The sequence below is a fragment of the Primulina tabacum genome, chromosome 5 (genome assembly GCF_025594145.1).
Source record: "Primulina tabacum isolate GXHZ01 chromosome 5, ASM2559414v2, whole genome shotgun sequence".
NCBI lineage: Eukaryota > Viridiplantae > Streptophyta > Magnoliopsida > Lamiales > Gesneriaceae > Primulina > Primulina tabacum.
The window spans coordinates 669,446-685,313 of NC_134554.1; the positions used below are offsets into that span (position 1 = coordinate 669,446).

Here is a 15,868-nt window from a genome sequence, read left to right on the forward strand (position 1 = left end):
ATAAATATATTGAATAAATTTTTTTTTGTTTATATTGGTTCCAAGAAAAATACATTTATATTATGAAAAAAATTATCAATCGACCTAGAAATATTAAATTTTATAAATAAATTTATCGAGAGACTCATGAATTATAAAAAAAGTTTTTACTAGGATGCCGAAAAATAATTTTTGTGATAGGAATGAAAAAAATCCAAGAATAATAAATTTATTAAGTCAATTTAAAGTACTGTATAATAAGCTTTTTTAAAAAATTATGGCCCTTGAAAAAAAAAAAGCCCGAGTCGAACGATTCTTTTTCCTCCAAATGGAAATGACCCTTATCCTTATTAGCATTTTGTAAAATCCAAACATGAAGTTATTACCCCAAACAAAATTGTCTCATCCGCCCAAATCAAATCTACACATGTACTATAACCTAGCTTTAACCCGATATAATGATCTTTAAAAAAAAAAAAATTATTCAAGTAAGTTTACTAAATACTTTAATGTCAAAAGTGGTACATATATTCCTTAACCAATACTAGTTACTCGTTAAAATTATCTTTGGGTTTTGATGTGATTACAGTCTTTCAACATAGATCCATTGAACCGTAATCATTTCAACTGACACATTTAAAAAAAAAATAAATAAACTGTATCATTAGATAAAAGTTAATATCAGTTTTGGTAACTTTTAAACATCGCTTCTGAGTTGAATATATAAAATTTCTAACATGCATGAGAAACGACTAGCTAGCTCTTCGGGTAGGATTAACAAGTTGTTAGTCTAATGGGGGCCTCATTTTAACCAAATGTCGACGCTCAATAAAGAAAAATAATAAATAAATAAATGATTTGCCTAATAATATATAGCAAAAATGTGTTTTCATTTGTTTGTTTGCGTAGGGGTTGAGAAATATGTTGTCCATCGGGGTTGTTTCATATCTTTATGAAAGAAATTTGAAGATTTCCTCTAGTTTTATTGGTAGGTTACATTATATTAGGACGTTCAAATATAGATTATATCACTGATTTTTTTAAATAAAAAATTGAATTATGTTACACGCATATTGATTGCGATAACTGTCTACGATAAGTAGAACTATCGAAAGCGCCGATTGAGTGGCTTGCGATTTAAAAGAGTCGAGTTACACTATTACTATCAGCAATAGTTTTTTGCTTGATAAGCATGAAGCATTCTATCCTACAAATCTTTTTTTTCGAAACACATGATATAAATTTTCTCTCCTATTTAATTGATATTAATTAAGTTGCCCCCACACAATCAAATTTCTTGATCAATTCTTATTACATTCGTATATATATTAAGAGCTAGTTGCAGTATAAATGTAAAACTATCAAGCCCACACAGCAAGTTAATCCAAATAATTCATTTATTAATTGTTTTAATATTTTAAAATGTATTTGGAGACAAATGTAGTCTTGAAAATGAAATTTCCCGGGCCTTTAATTTACGAGGTGAAAGTGTTTGATTTGTGGCTTGTGGATTATGTTGGAGTTGGCCCCAAGAAGGCAGAACGCAGAACCGAAAGATTTCATCGAAGGGTCCGATAATAAATCTCCACATAAATTAATTAAATATCTGGGTCCGCCGAGAGAATTAATTTCAACATCAACTTGTATTAAACAATGATCGAGTACTGTAATTGAAATACAAATTAAATATTATGTAAATCATATTAAAATTAAATAAATTTGAATTTAGATATTTATATTTGTTCTCTTCAATAATAAAACTATCATTTCTCGATTTCTTTTTTCAAATTTCTATAGTTTGTAAAATTTTTTTAAATGGAATTTATTTGTTATCTAGCTATTTTTTTTAAAAAAAAAGATTATAAAATTGATAATTTATACGGTCAATGTACCTAATAAATTTAGCACTTTTAGGCAAAACTTAATATCAACAAAAAGTACATATAAAATTAAACTCTTTTTGGTCAGACAAAATGCTGTGTCTGGCTAAATTTCACGTTTGGAATTCCAATATATTTTTGACATCTGCATGGACAAAAACATATATCTCACTATGCATAAGATTCCTTACATATTTTTATTTTTGGGGGAAATATTAATAATTTTGTAGTTGGATATGCATGACATCGAAACCCAACAATTTGCCATATCGATTGGCCAATAATTAATAACATTTGTACGTTTTCATCATTGATCAGGTTATATATGGCCTTGGGTTGTTAATAGTAGCATTAATAGCCAACTTTTAGCCACCTATCACAGAAGTCACATCCCCTCTAATTCTAATTAATTACATTCACCGTCCCACCCAACACTTGTTCATAGACCTAAAATACACGTTGCCCCTCGAACTTCAATTATATATATATTATATATAATTTAATAATTTTAAACAACATTTTTTTTAGTAAATTAACAATAAATCCCACACCATGTTATATTTGTGTTCCCTTTCTGTCAGATCAAAAAGTTTTATACAGTTTTTGTATCACAAAAAAAAAATGTTTATGTATTCTTTGGACTCAAAATTGTTTTTGGATGAAATTCAATACAAATATGAAAAATATGATATTAATATATAATATTTGAATATAAAATATTTTAGATAATTAACTGATATATGATTTTTGAGTACTCATTTTGTATAACAAATATTTAGATTAATGACACACATCTTTTCTAGAATGAAAATCGATACAAAATGTTTCATATGTGATACTAATTTATGATTTTTTTGTACTCCAACATATATAACAAATACTAATATTAATTAAAAATAAGGTACTAATATCGACATTTCAATATTAGTTCTTTCATTATTATTTCTTCATATCCAATGATAATATATGATATTTGAGCACACAAGTGTAACAAGCGTTGACGTGATATTGTTGTTATAATTTTATACTTAAATTTTATTTTTTGCACCAAATCTAAAATAATTAGTACTCAAATATCATATATTGAAAAATAATCAATAGGAGATGAAGCATCCAATACATACAAATTTTAATCGAAATAAAAGTAGTATGATAGAATGCTAACATTAGGTATTATCCCAACAATTTAAAATAGGTGATTGTGATGTATTTGTCCTACATTGCTTGAAAATGAAAATTTAAAATATTTATAAGGACTTACAATAGACTCTTATTTAAACTTTAACTAACAATTTTCGTAAAATAACGATGGATGTGAACTAGTTGCTATAAATGTCTATTGTGCAGTCACGTCAGTAAAACAATGACGGATATGATGTAGTTGCTATAAGAGCGTATTGTGCAGTAGCGCAGACACGAGATGGATGTGACAACCTTGGGATATTATTAGGGCATATCGAACTTAACCATATGTTAATATTCAGAAAGGAAAATTAAATATTTAAAACAATAAATCCTAATGGAGAAATTTAAATTAATTTTACCTACGAAACATGTTAAAATCGTTTACAAACGTCAAAATTGGAGGGTCCCTTTGTGTGAATGATGTTTGAAATTCGTATCAGTGCAAAATCTTCTTAAATCTAGTCATTATCGCTTTTTATTGAGAATGATATTATTTTAAGAATACAAAACTCGTTATTTTTTAATTTACACTTCATGATGTATGTTTCGTGTTTCACCTTCAAATAAAGGTTATGTTTCTTGGTTAATTTAAACTACAAGTTTCTAAAAAAATCTTTATTAAAAAAAAAAACATATATTTTTTCCTTGATCGAATATAGGCAATCTAAATTTATAGATGCTAGCAGAGTATCAAATCAATTTTAAATTTATTCGAAGAAATCGAGAAATATATAGCGATATAATAAAATGTAAAACCAAATAATTTTCTCTTTTTTTTCTTCCATCGTATATAGATCAAATAATAGAGAAATTTCAAATACATTTTATTGGTGAAGAAACATCAAGAATTCAATTAATTTCATATTTCTAAACGAAAGATTATATCAAAAAGATTGTATTTTTTTTGGCGCTGCGTAATTAGCATCTCATCATCTCATACCAGTGGTGGCCAGCCCATTAATAGGTAATAAAACGACCGATTTTTCAGATTTTCTTTCTCTCTTTCTTTTTTTTTTTAAAAAGAAATCTTATTTGTTCAGAGACAGCTAAAATTAATTTCAGGTTCGTACAGGAAAAAGTAGGCCCACTTTGTTTCCGGCACCATTCAGAGACATATATAACTATCTTTCTCTACAGTATTAAATGAAACCCACTGATATTTTTCTGTACAATTCACATGATATCAGGTAGCATCCATGTTAGATGCAACTACAAATTCAATGACCTTTTTTTTTTCTGAACCGATCAATGATCAATTAATATGAAACGTGAACATCACTCACTCCTTTTCCAGTCATGTTTGTTCTATTTTGTGCTGCAAAAATCTTCATACACAGGGTAGGGTCATGTTACAGTCCAGTTAACGCACATTTGACATCGAGTTGCAAAGATCCGCGACTTTTCTCTGCAACTCTGGTAAGGAATATAGGACTTGTATGACCAAGTATCTGACTGTTATATTTGCTATAACTTTAATTAATCGTCCAAGGTTTTTTGGAATTTTAACTCAGTGTAACAGCAACTGAGGATTTTCAAGATTTTAAGAGACACTGAATCATCGAGAATATGTAGAGAGTATAACAGAGATGACGCAAGAATTAAGAGCTCACAAGTATGTTGTTATCTCACTTGCTAGCAACCAGAATTGGGATGATCAAGATTTCTGAATTTATGAATGTTTTTATTGTGGTAACTATATAATCAAGAATGTCGCCTGATCATAAGGTCATATGAATTTTAGGTACTTGTTCTCAATTGTAAATTGAATTTATTCAGAACATATAATGACACAAAGTTGCAACACAAGCTATACTTCTTACCCCTTTCTCCTCTTGTGGCTCAGCACAAAGTCGTCATCGTCGTCATCACTTTCATTTACACGTTTTTTTTGTTTAACTTCACCGGACTTGGGGACCTGCTGCGGCTTTTTGGAACTCTCTGGTTTACTGGATACGCGGGATGGCGGCAGAGATTTTATTGGAGTACCTGTTCGAAGTTGCTTTTGCTTCCTTTGCTTTTTCTCAAATGCCTTCTTTGCTCGTTCGGGTGACAGCAAACCATGCTCCATCATCCTGTCAATATGTGAAAATTATCCATCTATTCTTTGGACCAACTTGTTTATTAGAATGTTCAGAACAAGGTGATAAGTAATTAAAAAGCGGAAAAAAACGACGTAAAGAAGTGGAATAGTCGTAGAGTAGTTTTGAGCACAAGAATAAGCAACTTGAAAACGAAAAATTGAAGTTCCCAGGAACATACAAGCCATGAAGCACAACATTACATCAGTAATAAAGTGCATTTTCAAACAATCACCGACAGATCACGAACACGGATGGATGTGGCAAGTAGTATCATTGCAAATCACGAATTTCCAGAGCTAAAGTTCCGGCAAGATGGAAATTACTTCCTTTATACAGCAAACTATCTAGTGTCAAACATGTTTCTTACAGAAATTTTAGTACAGCTATTATTTAATTGTATTCCTACACTTTCAGATTACATTGTACTCCATTCTTTACTCGAGTATATGAAGTAATTCCATGAAAGAGTTCATGCAAATTGCACAAAACTTGAAGTGGCATTGTTATTGTTCATGTCAATATGATGTGATATCCCAGGAGTCAATCACTCAATCCTATGAATCAGCATAGTAAACATTGATGAATTACCTATTGTAACTGGGAATATGCATCGCAAGATTGAGATTTTAGTTACATGTGCTGATTTCATTTTTATACCAACGTTGGCTCCTCCATCCCCATCGAGCCAAGAAGCTGGTCAGTACCCAAAAAATGCATTTTTATCCTTGCACAAGAGAAAACTACTTGAAAACCGACATCGAACCCTAACTTCAAGAACACAGCAATCTCCACCATCACAGTATAACGACATATACATGTGATATTTCCACTCCAAATTTTTCTAAACAAAAGAGCCACCGTTCATGAATAGAAACTAACCAAAATTCGGCCATTTCACTTGAAGGTATTTGCTTCGATAAGGATTCGTAGAATATCCTCAATGGTTCTCTCTGTCAACAAGAAGCAGCAAAATCGAGAAAAGTAAGGACTAGTTGTGGCATAATTCGTGATACAAAAGACCAAATAGCTGATACAGAACCTCTTCAGGGACATCAAATTTCTGCCCTGGCAAGGAATAAACTTTCTTCACCCTGGTTTTGGTCACTGTTTTCGTAACAGTTTTTGATTGACGCGAAGTTTTGCTTATCTTCATTTGCTCGAGCCACGTCGAAATTCAACAGGAGAAAAAATAAGAATGTGCAAAATAAACACTTGACAATAATCAACACCTGATGCATCCACCGGGGGAATATTAGCAGAGAGTAGTTCAAAAATTATAACCCGGAGCAACCAATTCCAATATTAAACAATTCCATTTCTAACAAAAACTAGAACGCATGTTGGCTAAATTTGGAAAATAACATAATCGACGCAGATAATAAAAAGATTAGATCTTGGAGGCTTTACAAGCTAAAAAAAAAGTCTTTAATTTTGTAAACCATAAGCTTCATCAAATCAAAATACATCCGCAGCAACAAAATGATATAAAGAAAGATTTCAAATTCAATGGTAAAAAAGCGGCAATTACTGAAAATGGGAACCTCGCAGCAAAAGGGAGAACACAAACTAAAATTCAATCCACGAAAGCACCAACCAATCTTTCAAGGTTTCAGGTGAAAACAGTACAAATAATAACAAACCCAAATCGGAAGGAAAAAAATTAGTCCTTAAATTTAATGGGCACCTCAGCTTTGGCTTCTATTGATAAAAAGATAGCAAAAGAGGAACAAAATCGAAAAATATAATGAAAAAGGAACAAGTTTGGAGATCAATACATACGACCTTGGATGCATTATTAGTGGATCTGTGCTTGGCATGAGCAGATTGCTTGATTGAGATCTCAGAAACTTTCTTCTTTGATTCAATAATCTTGGATTTTAACGAAGATGGTGATGGCCCATCTCGTATTCCGGGCTTCACTTTGACCAAATTGCTTGATTTTGTATCAGCGGCCATAAATTTTGTTCTGGGTTTAATCCTCAAATCCTGTAAAAACCCGTCTCTTTTTTATCTGATAAATCCGTATTTTCTAGTCAGAATTTGCCCTTTTTCAGGAAAAAAGATTGGATAGGTGGAAAAGAGACAAGTTGGTGGAAGAGTGATTTGAGGATATTTTTACTGTGACATTTCACGAGGTTTTAATTTTGAAGACGTAATGACGATAATTAAACATATATAATATATTAATAAGAAGCATTATTGTATATGAGTTGGTCGTATTGGCAGGATTTAATTAGTATGAATGCAACACTTCATTTTTTATTTTGAGAGGTCTGTTTACAAATTGTTTTTCGGTATCATTTCATATATATAATCTAATATGTTTATAAAATCTTGAATTAAAATTGAACCCATATATTCGTTTTCACCAAGGAATGGTTCTAAATCAGCCATCGATTATTTTTCGAATTAATTTTTTTTATAAATAAATAGAAAATTTGTCGGTATTTATTTTTCTAATTACATTTTTAATATGTTTGCAAGAACACAAAATAGATTAGAGTGTAGGAGAGTTCGTCGTTGTCACATTCATTTTGTGATTGTATGTAACGAAAGTTATTAATTTCCTATTTTCGAATTTATACGTCGGCAATCGTAGTAAAATAAAGTGATATAAATACTGGATAATAGATATTCAACAAAAAGTAAAAGAATTAAACTGATTTGAAAAGACAACACAGAAATATCGAATAGCACATTATCAGGGAACAGGTCCAGGAAACGAGATAAACATCAAACAAATTAGCACTTACAGATTTGCAAGTGAATCAATTAAACGGAATGAATTCGAGCCATGCCTTGATAAGCAAACAGTTGCAGTTGTTTCAAACAATGGCTATAATCACAAAGCCTTAAGCTCTCTTGCTGGAGAAAAGTGCCATCACCCAATAGAAGTAAACGAATGCAAAATATACTTGAACAGGGTACCTTGCATTGCTTCATTTCTCCAAATAGTGAAACCATTTTCTATTTGAAATATCATGAGAGATGGTGAATATTACTTTGGATTCTGATCCAGGACCAAATTTTGGCAGGACCTCAAGATAGACCAAAGAAAATCAATGTGTATCGATTTATAAATTATTGGATGGGCACATTCCGTCATATTTATAAGCAATTGCCAATGAAATCATTAGGATTGAATCTTGTTCTGTAGTGAACCATACTTCTGCATATCAAATCATATGTCATATACATAAGGAAATCTAGAAAGAGACTTTTCCCTGTGATTTCCATTGTATGATTAGCATCATCTTGCAGATCTTGATATGCTTTGTCCAATATCATACATGTCATTTCGTCAAACTCAAAGGAAATCTCAATCAACTTTTGTCCCCACATCACAGTCCTCTGTGGTAGCCCTTGCTTGCGTAGATTAGACAATAGTAAGTTAACAGTTACCAAATCTGGAACAAAGGCCATCTTGAGCAATTTTCCTGTCAGGATCACTGCACGGTCCAGTACATCATAACAGATTCCATTCATTAGAGTGTTGTAGGTAACGGTGTCTGGAATTATTCCATCAGAGATAAGCTCATCAAGCATCAATACAGCTTGATTCATTCTGCGGCTTCTGCAGAAAGCATGAATCTGTATGTTATAGGTTGTAATATCTGGTTTCCATCCAGTAGAATACAACCTATTCGCTACATTTTCCGCATTTAACATGTCAAACTCCTTGCAGTATCCGCTGATCAAAGTGTTGTAAGTCACAATATCTGGGGCTAATCCATGTTTGTACATTGCCATGTAGGTGTGCATGGCTGACATCATTCTTCTCTGTTTGCAGAACCCATTCATGATAATGTTGAAGGTGATTACATCAGGTAACAGGCCCGTACATCTCATCTGCCTTTCCAACTTCAATGCTTCATTAAGTAATCCATTGCTACAAAAGCCATAAATTAAGGAATTGTAAACAAAATTGTTAGGCACAAGTCCTTTTCCAGTCATTTTCAATAATATATCATAGGCTTCTTCAACAAAACCAGACTTAGAAAGTCCATCGATAAAGGTAGAAAAAGCAACAGCATCAGGAGCCAATCCCAGTATTTCCATTTCTTCCCACAGTCTCCGAGCTCCCACCATGTCCCCATTCTTAAAATATCCATCTAGAATCACTGTAAAAGCCACTTTATTGACAGGATAACCCTTTTCTATCATCTTATACATAAGATCTTGGGCTTCCAGGAGCCTTCTCACTTTTGACAAACCTAAGAGCAATGAAGTATATGTGGAAGCTGAAGGAATTAGACCATATGTCACGATCATCTTATAGACTTCAAAAGCTTTGTCCAATAATCCTACTTTTCCGTAAGCAACGATGATAGAATTAAATGCCATTACACTAAGAGGAATCCCTTTCTCCAATGCGTTCTCCAATAATTCCAATGCTTGATCTAGTTTTGTAGCCCAACATAGTCCTGCAATAGACACATCAATCAATGAACAATCGGGAACCACTCCCATCATCGAAAAGTCCTTCAGAAATCTGTCCCCATCCTCCTCCTTTCCGTACTTGTAATGCCCTGAAACTAAAATGTTAAAAGTGATAATATCAGGGGCCACCTCCTTGGTCCTCATGTCTTCATAAAGCATATCTGCCTGACTAATTTCTCTTGTCTTAACATAACCATCCATCAAAGAATTGTACAATGCAGTGGTTGGGAACACACCCATGTCCAGCATCCCATCAAATATTTTTCTTGCTTCCGCAACGTTACCCTCCTTGCAAAAGGCATTAATAACTGTCCCACACGTTGCACTACTTGGGTAGCAACCATTTTCAATCATCAAATGCACCAAATAAAGCGCATCCAAACTTTTGCCCCCGACACAGTAAGCATTGATCAAAATATTATATGTATACACATCCGGCTCACAGCCAAACTTCCTCATCAATTGTAGTAAACTTTCTCCAACCCTAACAAACCCTCTTCTACAAAAGCCAAGAATCGCCGCATTGTAAACATAAATTGAGGGTCGAGGTCCTTTATGGATCATACAGCTCAACAACTTCCACACACTACCATTATCACCAATTCTCAGTAACAACTTTATTAGCTCGCATACTGCTGATAAACTAGGTTTACAACCAACCTCCCAAATCCTATACAAAACCTCCAACGCACAGTATCCCATCCCCACATTGGTAAAAGAGCGCATAAATGAATCAAGAATAAAAAAATCTGATTCACTCTTATAGTGCTGTCTCCACACAACCTCATAACTCCTAACTTTCCCTATTTTCCTAATCACCCATGTCAGCACTTCTTGAGCCAGAAGTCTAAGGTATTCATTCACTAATAAATGCACAGCAATACAACATTTTTGAACTATGATTTCCGAAGTGTCTTGAAATACAACTTTGAAAAACGCAACCCCCACCTCCCTATTTACAAGCAGTTTCATTATTTTCACAAGGATAAAAGGGCAGAAACCGCAAGAAAATTCCTGTAAAAGATAGCCTTTTCGCTGTTTGATAATTCTTGAAATTCCAACGGTGAGTTTACGCCTCTCGTTGGAATTAATCGGAATGTTGAACGAGCTGCAACAACCCCTGAAAGGCGAAAATTGTAGAAGAAAATCGAATTTGGGACCAACATAACGTAACGCTGAGCTGTTAGAATGATCAATTTGAATGGAATGATATTTTCTTAGCTTATAGAAACGAAGAGAGAGGAAGTGTGTAAAAGCTTGTGAGCTGAGGGAGAGAGAAAGCGGCCAAGAGTACCGAACCTTGCGATTTCTATGCACAAGGCTCAAAGTATCAATCATCCAGAAGCTCGCCACAGAACTCGCCGGCGATCGATCTCCAGAGAACGGTGTCGGAGAAGGAGGGTTTTAGCTTATGGGCTTTACAGCTGCCTTTTGGCACCGTTGACTAAACACTTAAATAAAGTGGGCGGAACTTGGTCAAGTAAGACAATGACATGGGCTTATTGTATGGGCCTGATTTATATGGTCCAAGTAAGAATTGTCGGATTTGTGAGATCTGGTTTATTCCCGGCCCTAACATTTTACCACCTATGCACCACCACATGCTTTATCTGATGGAATTTCGGAGCTCCTCGGGCTACCGTTCCGGCCCGAAACCCGATAGATTTTATCTGATAAAATTTCAGAGCTCTGAGAATATATATATATATATAGCTCCTCGGGCTACCGTTCCGCCCCGAAACCCGAAAGACTTGTCTGGGTATCCACCAAACCCTAGCTAAACCCTACTCCCAGATCAAACAACATTTTCTTGATAACACCGAGACATGGATTTAGAGCGAGAAGGTGGACGTGGAGCCAACCAATTGAGACCACTGGATTGTTCTCGCAACGTTCTGAATCGAGCTCATGGTTCTGGTAGCTGTTCTCATGGTACAATTGCCTATTCAGGACCCACCCTACTCTTGCCTCCCTAATTTCAAGTTCTTTTCCGATTAATGGGTTCACTTGCAATTCTGTAACTGATGCATTGTTTGATGCGTATTTCGTTATCTAGACCTGCTCCCTCTTAATGTGTGTGTGTGTTTGTTTTTTTTTTTTTTTTTTTTTTTTTTTTTTGGGGGGGGGGGGGGGGGGGTGTTAAAGTTGCAAATTTTTTTGAATCAGTATGTATGAAATTTCATGGAAGGATCATACCTACCGGCATCCGCTCGTGGACCCGATGAATGTTTCCATTACTTGTGAAATAATATAATAAAGTAGTTTTAATGGTTTTGAGCAAACGCTGTCCTGTAATTGATTTATTTGTTGGCTAGGGAAAATGGTTGTCGAAAATTGAAATGTCACGAGTCGTGCCTCCTTGGTCACTAAGTGTTGACTGCATTATTGATATTATGGTTCTTTTTATCACTGAGTATTAAGGTTTTTGGTTGTCCTAGGGGAAACCAGAGTTCTTGCTGCTGTTTATGGGCCAAAAGCTGGGACGAAAAAGAACGAAAATCCAGAAAAAGCATGTCTTGAGGTCATTTGGAAGCCTAAAATTGGGCAGATTGGTGAGCTACTTCTAATATTTTCCTCAAAGTTGGCATTGATTTTCTGGTTAGGATAACCATGTGGTTGGCAAAGGATAATAGTTTAAGAAGCTGGCATTACTTACTAAATGTTAAATGCGTAGCAGAACCCGTTCCTTTTGACTAATAAAATTTTGACTTATTATGTTTATCGCAACTGAAGATTTTTGCTGAGGATTCCTGTTGTTTTCTTTCCTTACTAGATTATTATCCTCGAAGGAAAGCTAAAATATGTCCGATTATATCCCATTTGACTTCTTGCCCTTGGGTCAAAAATTTTCAAATTAGATTTGCATCAACCTTTATTTTCCAATCGAAAGCTATATGAATGCTGGAATTTGTATAAATATAGGGTTTATAAATGTGGTTCAGTGGTTGATACCTGATATACTGTAGTTTCCAACATTCAATGTTCAAGTTTAATAAGAACATCTACTTTTTCAGGAAAAGCAGATAAGGAGTTTGAGATGATACTAAAAAGAACATTGCAAAATATTTGCCTTTTGACTGCTCACCCGAATACCACTACATCAATTATAATTCAGGTGAGGGCAAATGGTCAATGAAGTAAAAAAGTGGCTTGTTCTATCTCCTTCCTAATGAGGTTCTGAAATTTTGGCGTCTTAAATCAAATTTTACCTTGCTTTAGTGTTATTCCATCTCAACACAGTTGACTTTCCTATACTTGATAAATTGTGATCGCATGATTAAGAAATAGGTAATTTTATTGGAAATATATTCGTTAATTAACCGGTCACAGTTTTGTGATTAATTTGAGAGGACTAGTTTTGTGACGGGCGAATTCCGACCATGTTGAGCCAACAAATTTTCTGTCTAAGATTCTCATGCTCTTAAGCCATTATGAATCTAAACCTGAACGGATTAGCAGGGGGTTTAGCAGAATACAATCACCAGGTGTATGGAGATAGCTAAACTGGGTACAAAACAACACATTTGAGACCGTTTCAGTCCATAATTTGTTTTAATGCCTAAAGCATCTCTCTCTTTCATGTGAATTTCTAGTCTGTCATTTGCTACAGTAGTTATTCTTTGCTCTACGTGCATTATCAGTTTATCATCAAACTTATTGCGTGGATTACCCATCTAACAGGTTGTCCATGATGATGGTTCAGTATCCTTTTTCGATCATTCTTCTTTTTATATGCAATATCAAAACAGTGAATTGGATTGTGAATCTGCCGTTTTGCTCCACTGGATGAATTTTACTGTATTTTCTGGGTATGTTAGGGGAACCTGCTTTCCCCCTTTGTTCTTGGTTTGAAGCTATGTTTTTCAGGTTTCCGATGGTTTTTCTTTCTTTTCTCCATAAAAAAATTTGATCATACCATTCCGTAGAGATATTGCCCTTCACTCTGTTACTTCTTCCGAGCTCATTTGATAGGGTAAAAATTGGCAATTATCTATCTCTAGCATCGGAGAGAAATTATGCAATCTTTTAGCAACAACAATATGATGTGTATTTCTCTCCTGTTTTCTTCAAACTTAGAAATGGGCAATTATCTAACTCTAGCATCGGAGAGAAATTATGCAATCTTTTAGCAACAACAATATGATGTGTATTTCTTTCCTGTTTTCTCCAAACTTCCTTAACTAAGCTCTTGCAAGCTTCTTCCGTGTGCAATACATGCAGCATGCACTGCCCTTGTAGATGCTGGAATCCCTTTGAAGTATCTTGCTGGTAATCCAATACATGCCTTTTCTTCATCTTTGTGCTCTGATCTAATCCAGCCTTACTAAATTATATGAATTATTAACGGTTAACCATTAAGTGTTGCAGTTGCAATTTGTTGTTGTCTGGTGGAAAATGGGCGTATTATTTTGGACCCTAACAAGATGGAAGAGCAGGTATTTCAGCGGTACCTTTTTTTAACTAAATTTTCTGAAAATGGAATTTTGCAAATTACTGCAATGGGAATCACGTGACTTGTGTTGGTGCTATTATCTTTTTAACTTTCTGTGATAGATAATAAAATCTAAAATGACCCTAGTTCAATGTTCATTATCTGTGTGTTTTTATTACTTACTGCTGGTCTCGAACATCTTTTTTGGTTTTATATGGCAGAGAATGAAGGCATTAGTACATCTGGTTTTCCCTAGCCCGGTTCAATCAGTGCTGCCTGAAGGATCAAAGGAAGATGGAATTATTACATCTCTTTCACATGGTGTGATGACAGGTGGTTGTTTTTACCATTCATTCGAGTAATAGGAATGATATCATGCATCTCTACACGCTGACTTTCATTTTTCTTTTTCATGTGTCTGATTTTTACAGTTGATGATTACTTTCAATGTGTAAAACACGGTCGAGCCGCTGTCGCACCACTGTCTAATATTCTTACAAAGAAATTACAGTCACAATCACCTAGTAACCAATCTGTTGCTGGTTGAGATCACATCTAAATGTTATTGTATTGCCTCTGCTTTTCTAATTCTCTGGAGCCCAGATGTTCTGTTGTACGCTTTAAGGCAATGTAACTTTAATGTCAGAAGCTTTGGTTTCACTCTTTATCATGTTAAATTAATTATTATTTGCAATGAGATTATGAGCATTTTGGGATACTGGCACGTGGGAGCATTGTGTTTGGAAAAAAATAAATTAAATAAAATAGAAAATTCAGTGAATTCAACATTTTGGCATTTCATTGATTAGGTATTAACTTTGAAAATAAACATATATATTTTTTCATATATTTTATTTCATAATTTTAACTACTTTAATATAATTTGACTTCTTTGATTCGACATATCTGATATCCATCTCTTTATATTTTGTACTTTCATCAAGGGCAAAACATTTCTCTTGTGATTAATCTCATTACCACCCTATTTCAAATATTACTTTTTACTCCTCCAAATATTTGAACATAAAAAAATGCCTACAGTTAATGCTTAATAAAATTTATCCTATCATATATAGTTTTTTTTATATATATAAAAAGTATTTATTTATACATATACTACTTATAAATATTGATTAATTTACCATTTTTTATGCGTCTATATCCAAAACAAAATAAAATTTAGCAAAAATTATTATACTCCTACAAATATTTGAAAATAAATAAAGAAATGTCTACAACTAATGCAACATACATGAAACTATCCTAGAAATTAAATATACAACTAGAAAAACGATGAATTAAAATATCCTAACCAAACTATCCGGAAAAGACGCTAATGTCCCTACATGAATTTTGACAAATCTAGAAAATTAAGACAATTAACAATTCAAACTTTAGGTAAACTCATATTAATTGGGGTTAATAGTCCTATTCCTTAAGTAAACACAGCCTAATAATATTAAACTAGATTAGGTTAGGTATTAGATTAGAATGGCACCAATGCAAGTAGTTTGATGTGTTTATAGTTTGAATTTCTCATTAGTTAAGTTCTTTGTATATATCACATTCCCAAAATTCTATTTCATTTCTCCATTATGTCTAAATGCTCGTAAAAGCTTTTTAAAAATAAATTAACAGACACAAGCCAAAGCCATTCATCTATATACATCTAATTTGTAATTGGATGACGCATTTTAGAATGTTGTTCGTAGAAATCAAAAAATAACTCAATAGATTTTATTGGTTAAAAGTCTATATTATATATCACGTAAGAACATTTTGATTGTTTTTGTTTTATTTATTTGTTTGGTGTGATGTGAATTGAATTCACCGAATTACCTAGAGTATTAAAACAGTTTGTAGCAGCATGG

The 15,868-nt window shown here is 33.5% G+C and overlaps 3 protein-coding genes and 1 long non-coding RNA gene across 5 annotated transcripts; 2 read left to right on the plus strand and 2 right to left on the minus strand.

Annotated features, from left to right (window-relative positions):
• Nucleotides 1-4,156: 4,156 nt before the first annotated feature.
• LOC142545177 (uncharacterized) lies at nt 4,157-4,838 on the plus strand. Its single transcript, XR_012820234.1, has 2 exons — nt 4,157-4,460; nt 4,556-4,838. It is a non-coding gene; the product is annotated as an uncharacterized LOC142545177 (long non-coding RNA).
• Nucleotides 4,735-7,249, minus strand: LOC142545176 (uncharacterized). Its single transcript, XM_075652173.1, has 4 exons — nt 6,905-7,249; nt 6,165-6,272; nt 6,005-6,075; nt 4,735-5,116 (listed from the first exon to the last, which is right to left on the minus strand). Exons 1-4 carry the CDS (start codon nt 7,079-7,081, stop codon nt 4,861-4,863), a joined length of 612 nt encoding a protein of 203 aa, XP_075508288.1. The 5' UTR covers nt 7,082-7,249; the 3' UTR covers nt 4,735-4,860.
• Nucleotides 7,250-7,823: 574 nt separating this feature from the next.
• On the minus strand, nt 7,824-11,120 carry LOC142545178 (uncharacterized). Of its 2 annotated transcripts, XM_075652175.1 has the most exons (2): nt 10,865-11,120; nt 7,824-10,685 (listed from the first exon to the last, which is right to left on the minus strand). In XM_075652175.1, exon 2 carries the CDS (start codon nt 10,535-10,537, stop codon nt 8,234-8,236), a length of 2,304 nt encoding a protein of 767 aa, XP_075508290.1. In that variant the 5' UTR covers nt 10,538-10,685; nt 10,865-11,120; the 3' UTR covers nt 7,824-8,233. The 2 variants fall into 2 exon arrangements, with proteins under 2 accessions (XP_075508290.1, XP_075508289.1); XM_075652174.1 differs by having other exon boundaries at nt 7,824-11,120.
• Nucleotides 11,121-11,243: 123 nt separating this feature from the next.
• On the plus strand, nt 11,244-14,662 carry LOC142545180 (exosome complex exonuclease RRP46 homolog). The gene is made up of 8 exons (XM_075652179.1): nt 11,244-11,497; nt 12,004-12,117; nt 12,580-12,680; nt 13,247-13,267; nt 13,762-13,834; nt 13,934-14,001; nt 14,219-14,330; nt 14,429-14,662. The coding sequence occupies exons 1-8, from the start codon at nt 11,392-11,394 to the stop codon at nt 14,542-14,544; spliced, it is 711 nt and encodes a 236-aa protein (XP_075508294.1). The 5' UTR covers nt 11,244-11,391; the 3' UTR covers nt 14,545-14,662.
• The last annotated feature ends 1,206 nt before the right edge of the window (nt 14,663-15,868 follow it).

Coding starts and splice junctions, on each gene's coding strand:
- LOC142545180 (XM_075652179.1), top strand. CDS start 11,392: ATGGATTTAGAGCGAGAAGGTGGACGTGGAGCCAACCAATTGAGACCA. Junction 13,835..13,933: donor CCCTTTGAAGTATCTTGCTG/GTAATCCAATAC, acceptor TAAGTGTTGCAG/TTGCAATTTGTTGTTGTCTG. Junction 14,002..14,218: donor CTAACAAGATGGAAGAGCAG/GTATTTCAGCGG, acceptor TTTATATGGCAG/AGAATGAAGGCATTAGTACA.
- LOC142545178 (XM_075652174.1), bottom strand. CDS start 10,903: ATGATTGATACTTTGAGCCTTGTGCATAGAAATCGCAAGGTTCGGTAC.
- LOC142545176 (XM_075652173.1), bottom strand. CDS start 7,081: ATGGCCGCTGATACAAAATCAAGCAATTTGGTCAAAGTGAAGCCCGGA. Junction 6,273..6,904: donor CTAATAATGCATCCAAGGTC/GTATGTATTGAT, acceptor GAGCAAATGAAG/ATAAGCAAAACTTCGCGTCA. Junction 5,117..6,004: donor AGTGAAATGGCCGAATTTTG/GTTAGTTTCTAT, acceptor ACATATTGACAG/GATGATGGAGCATGGTTTGC.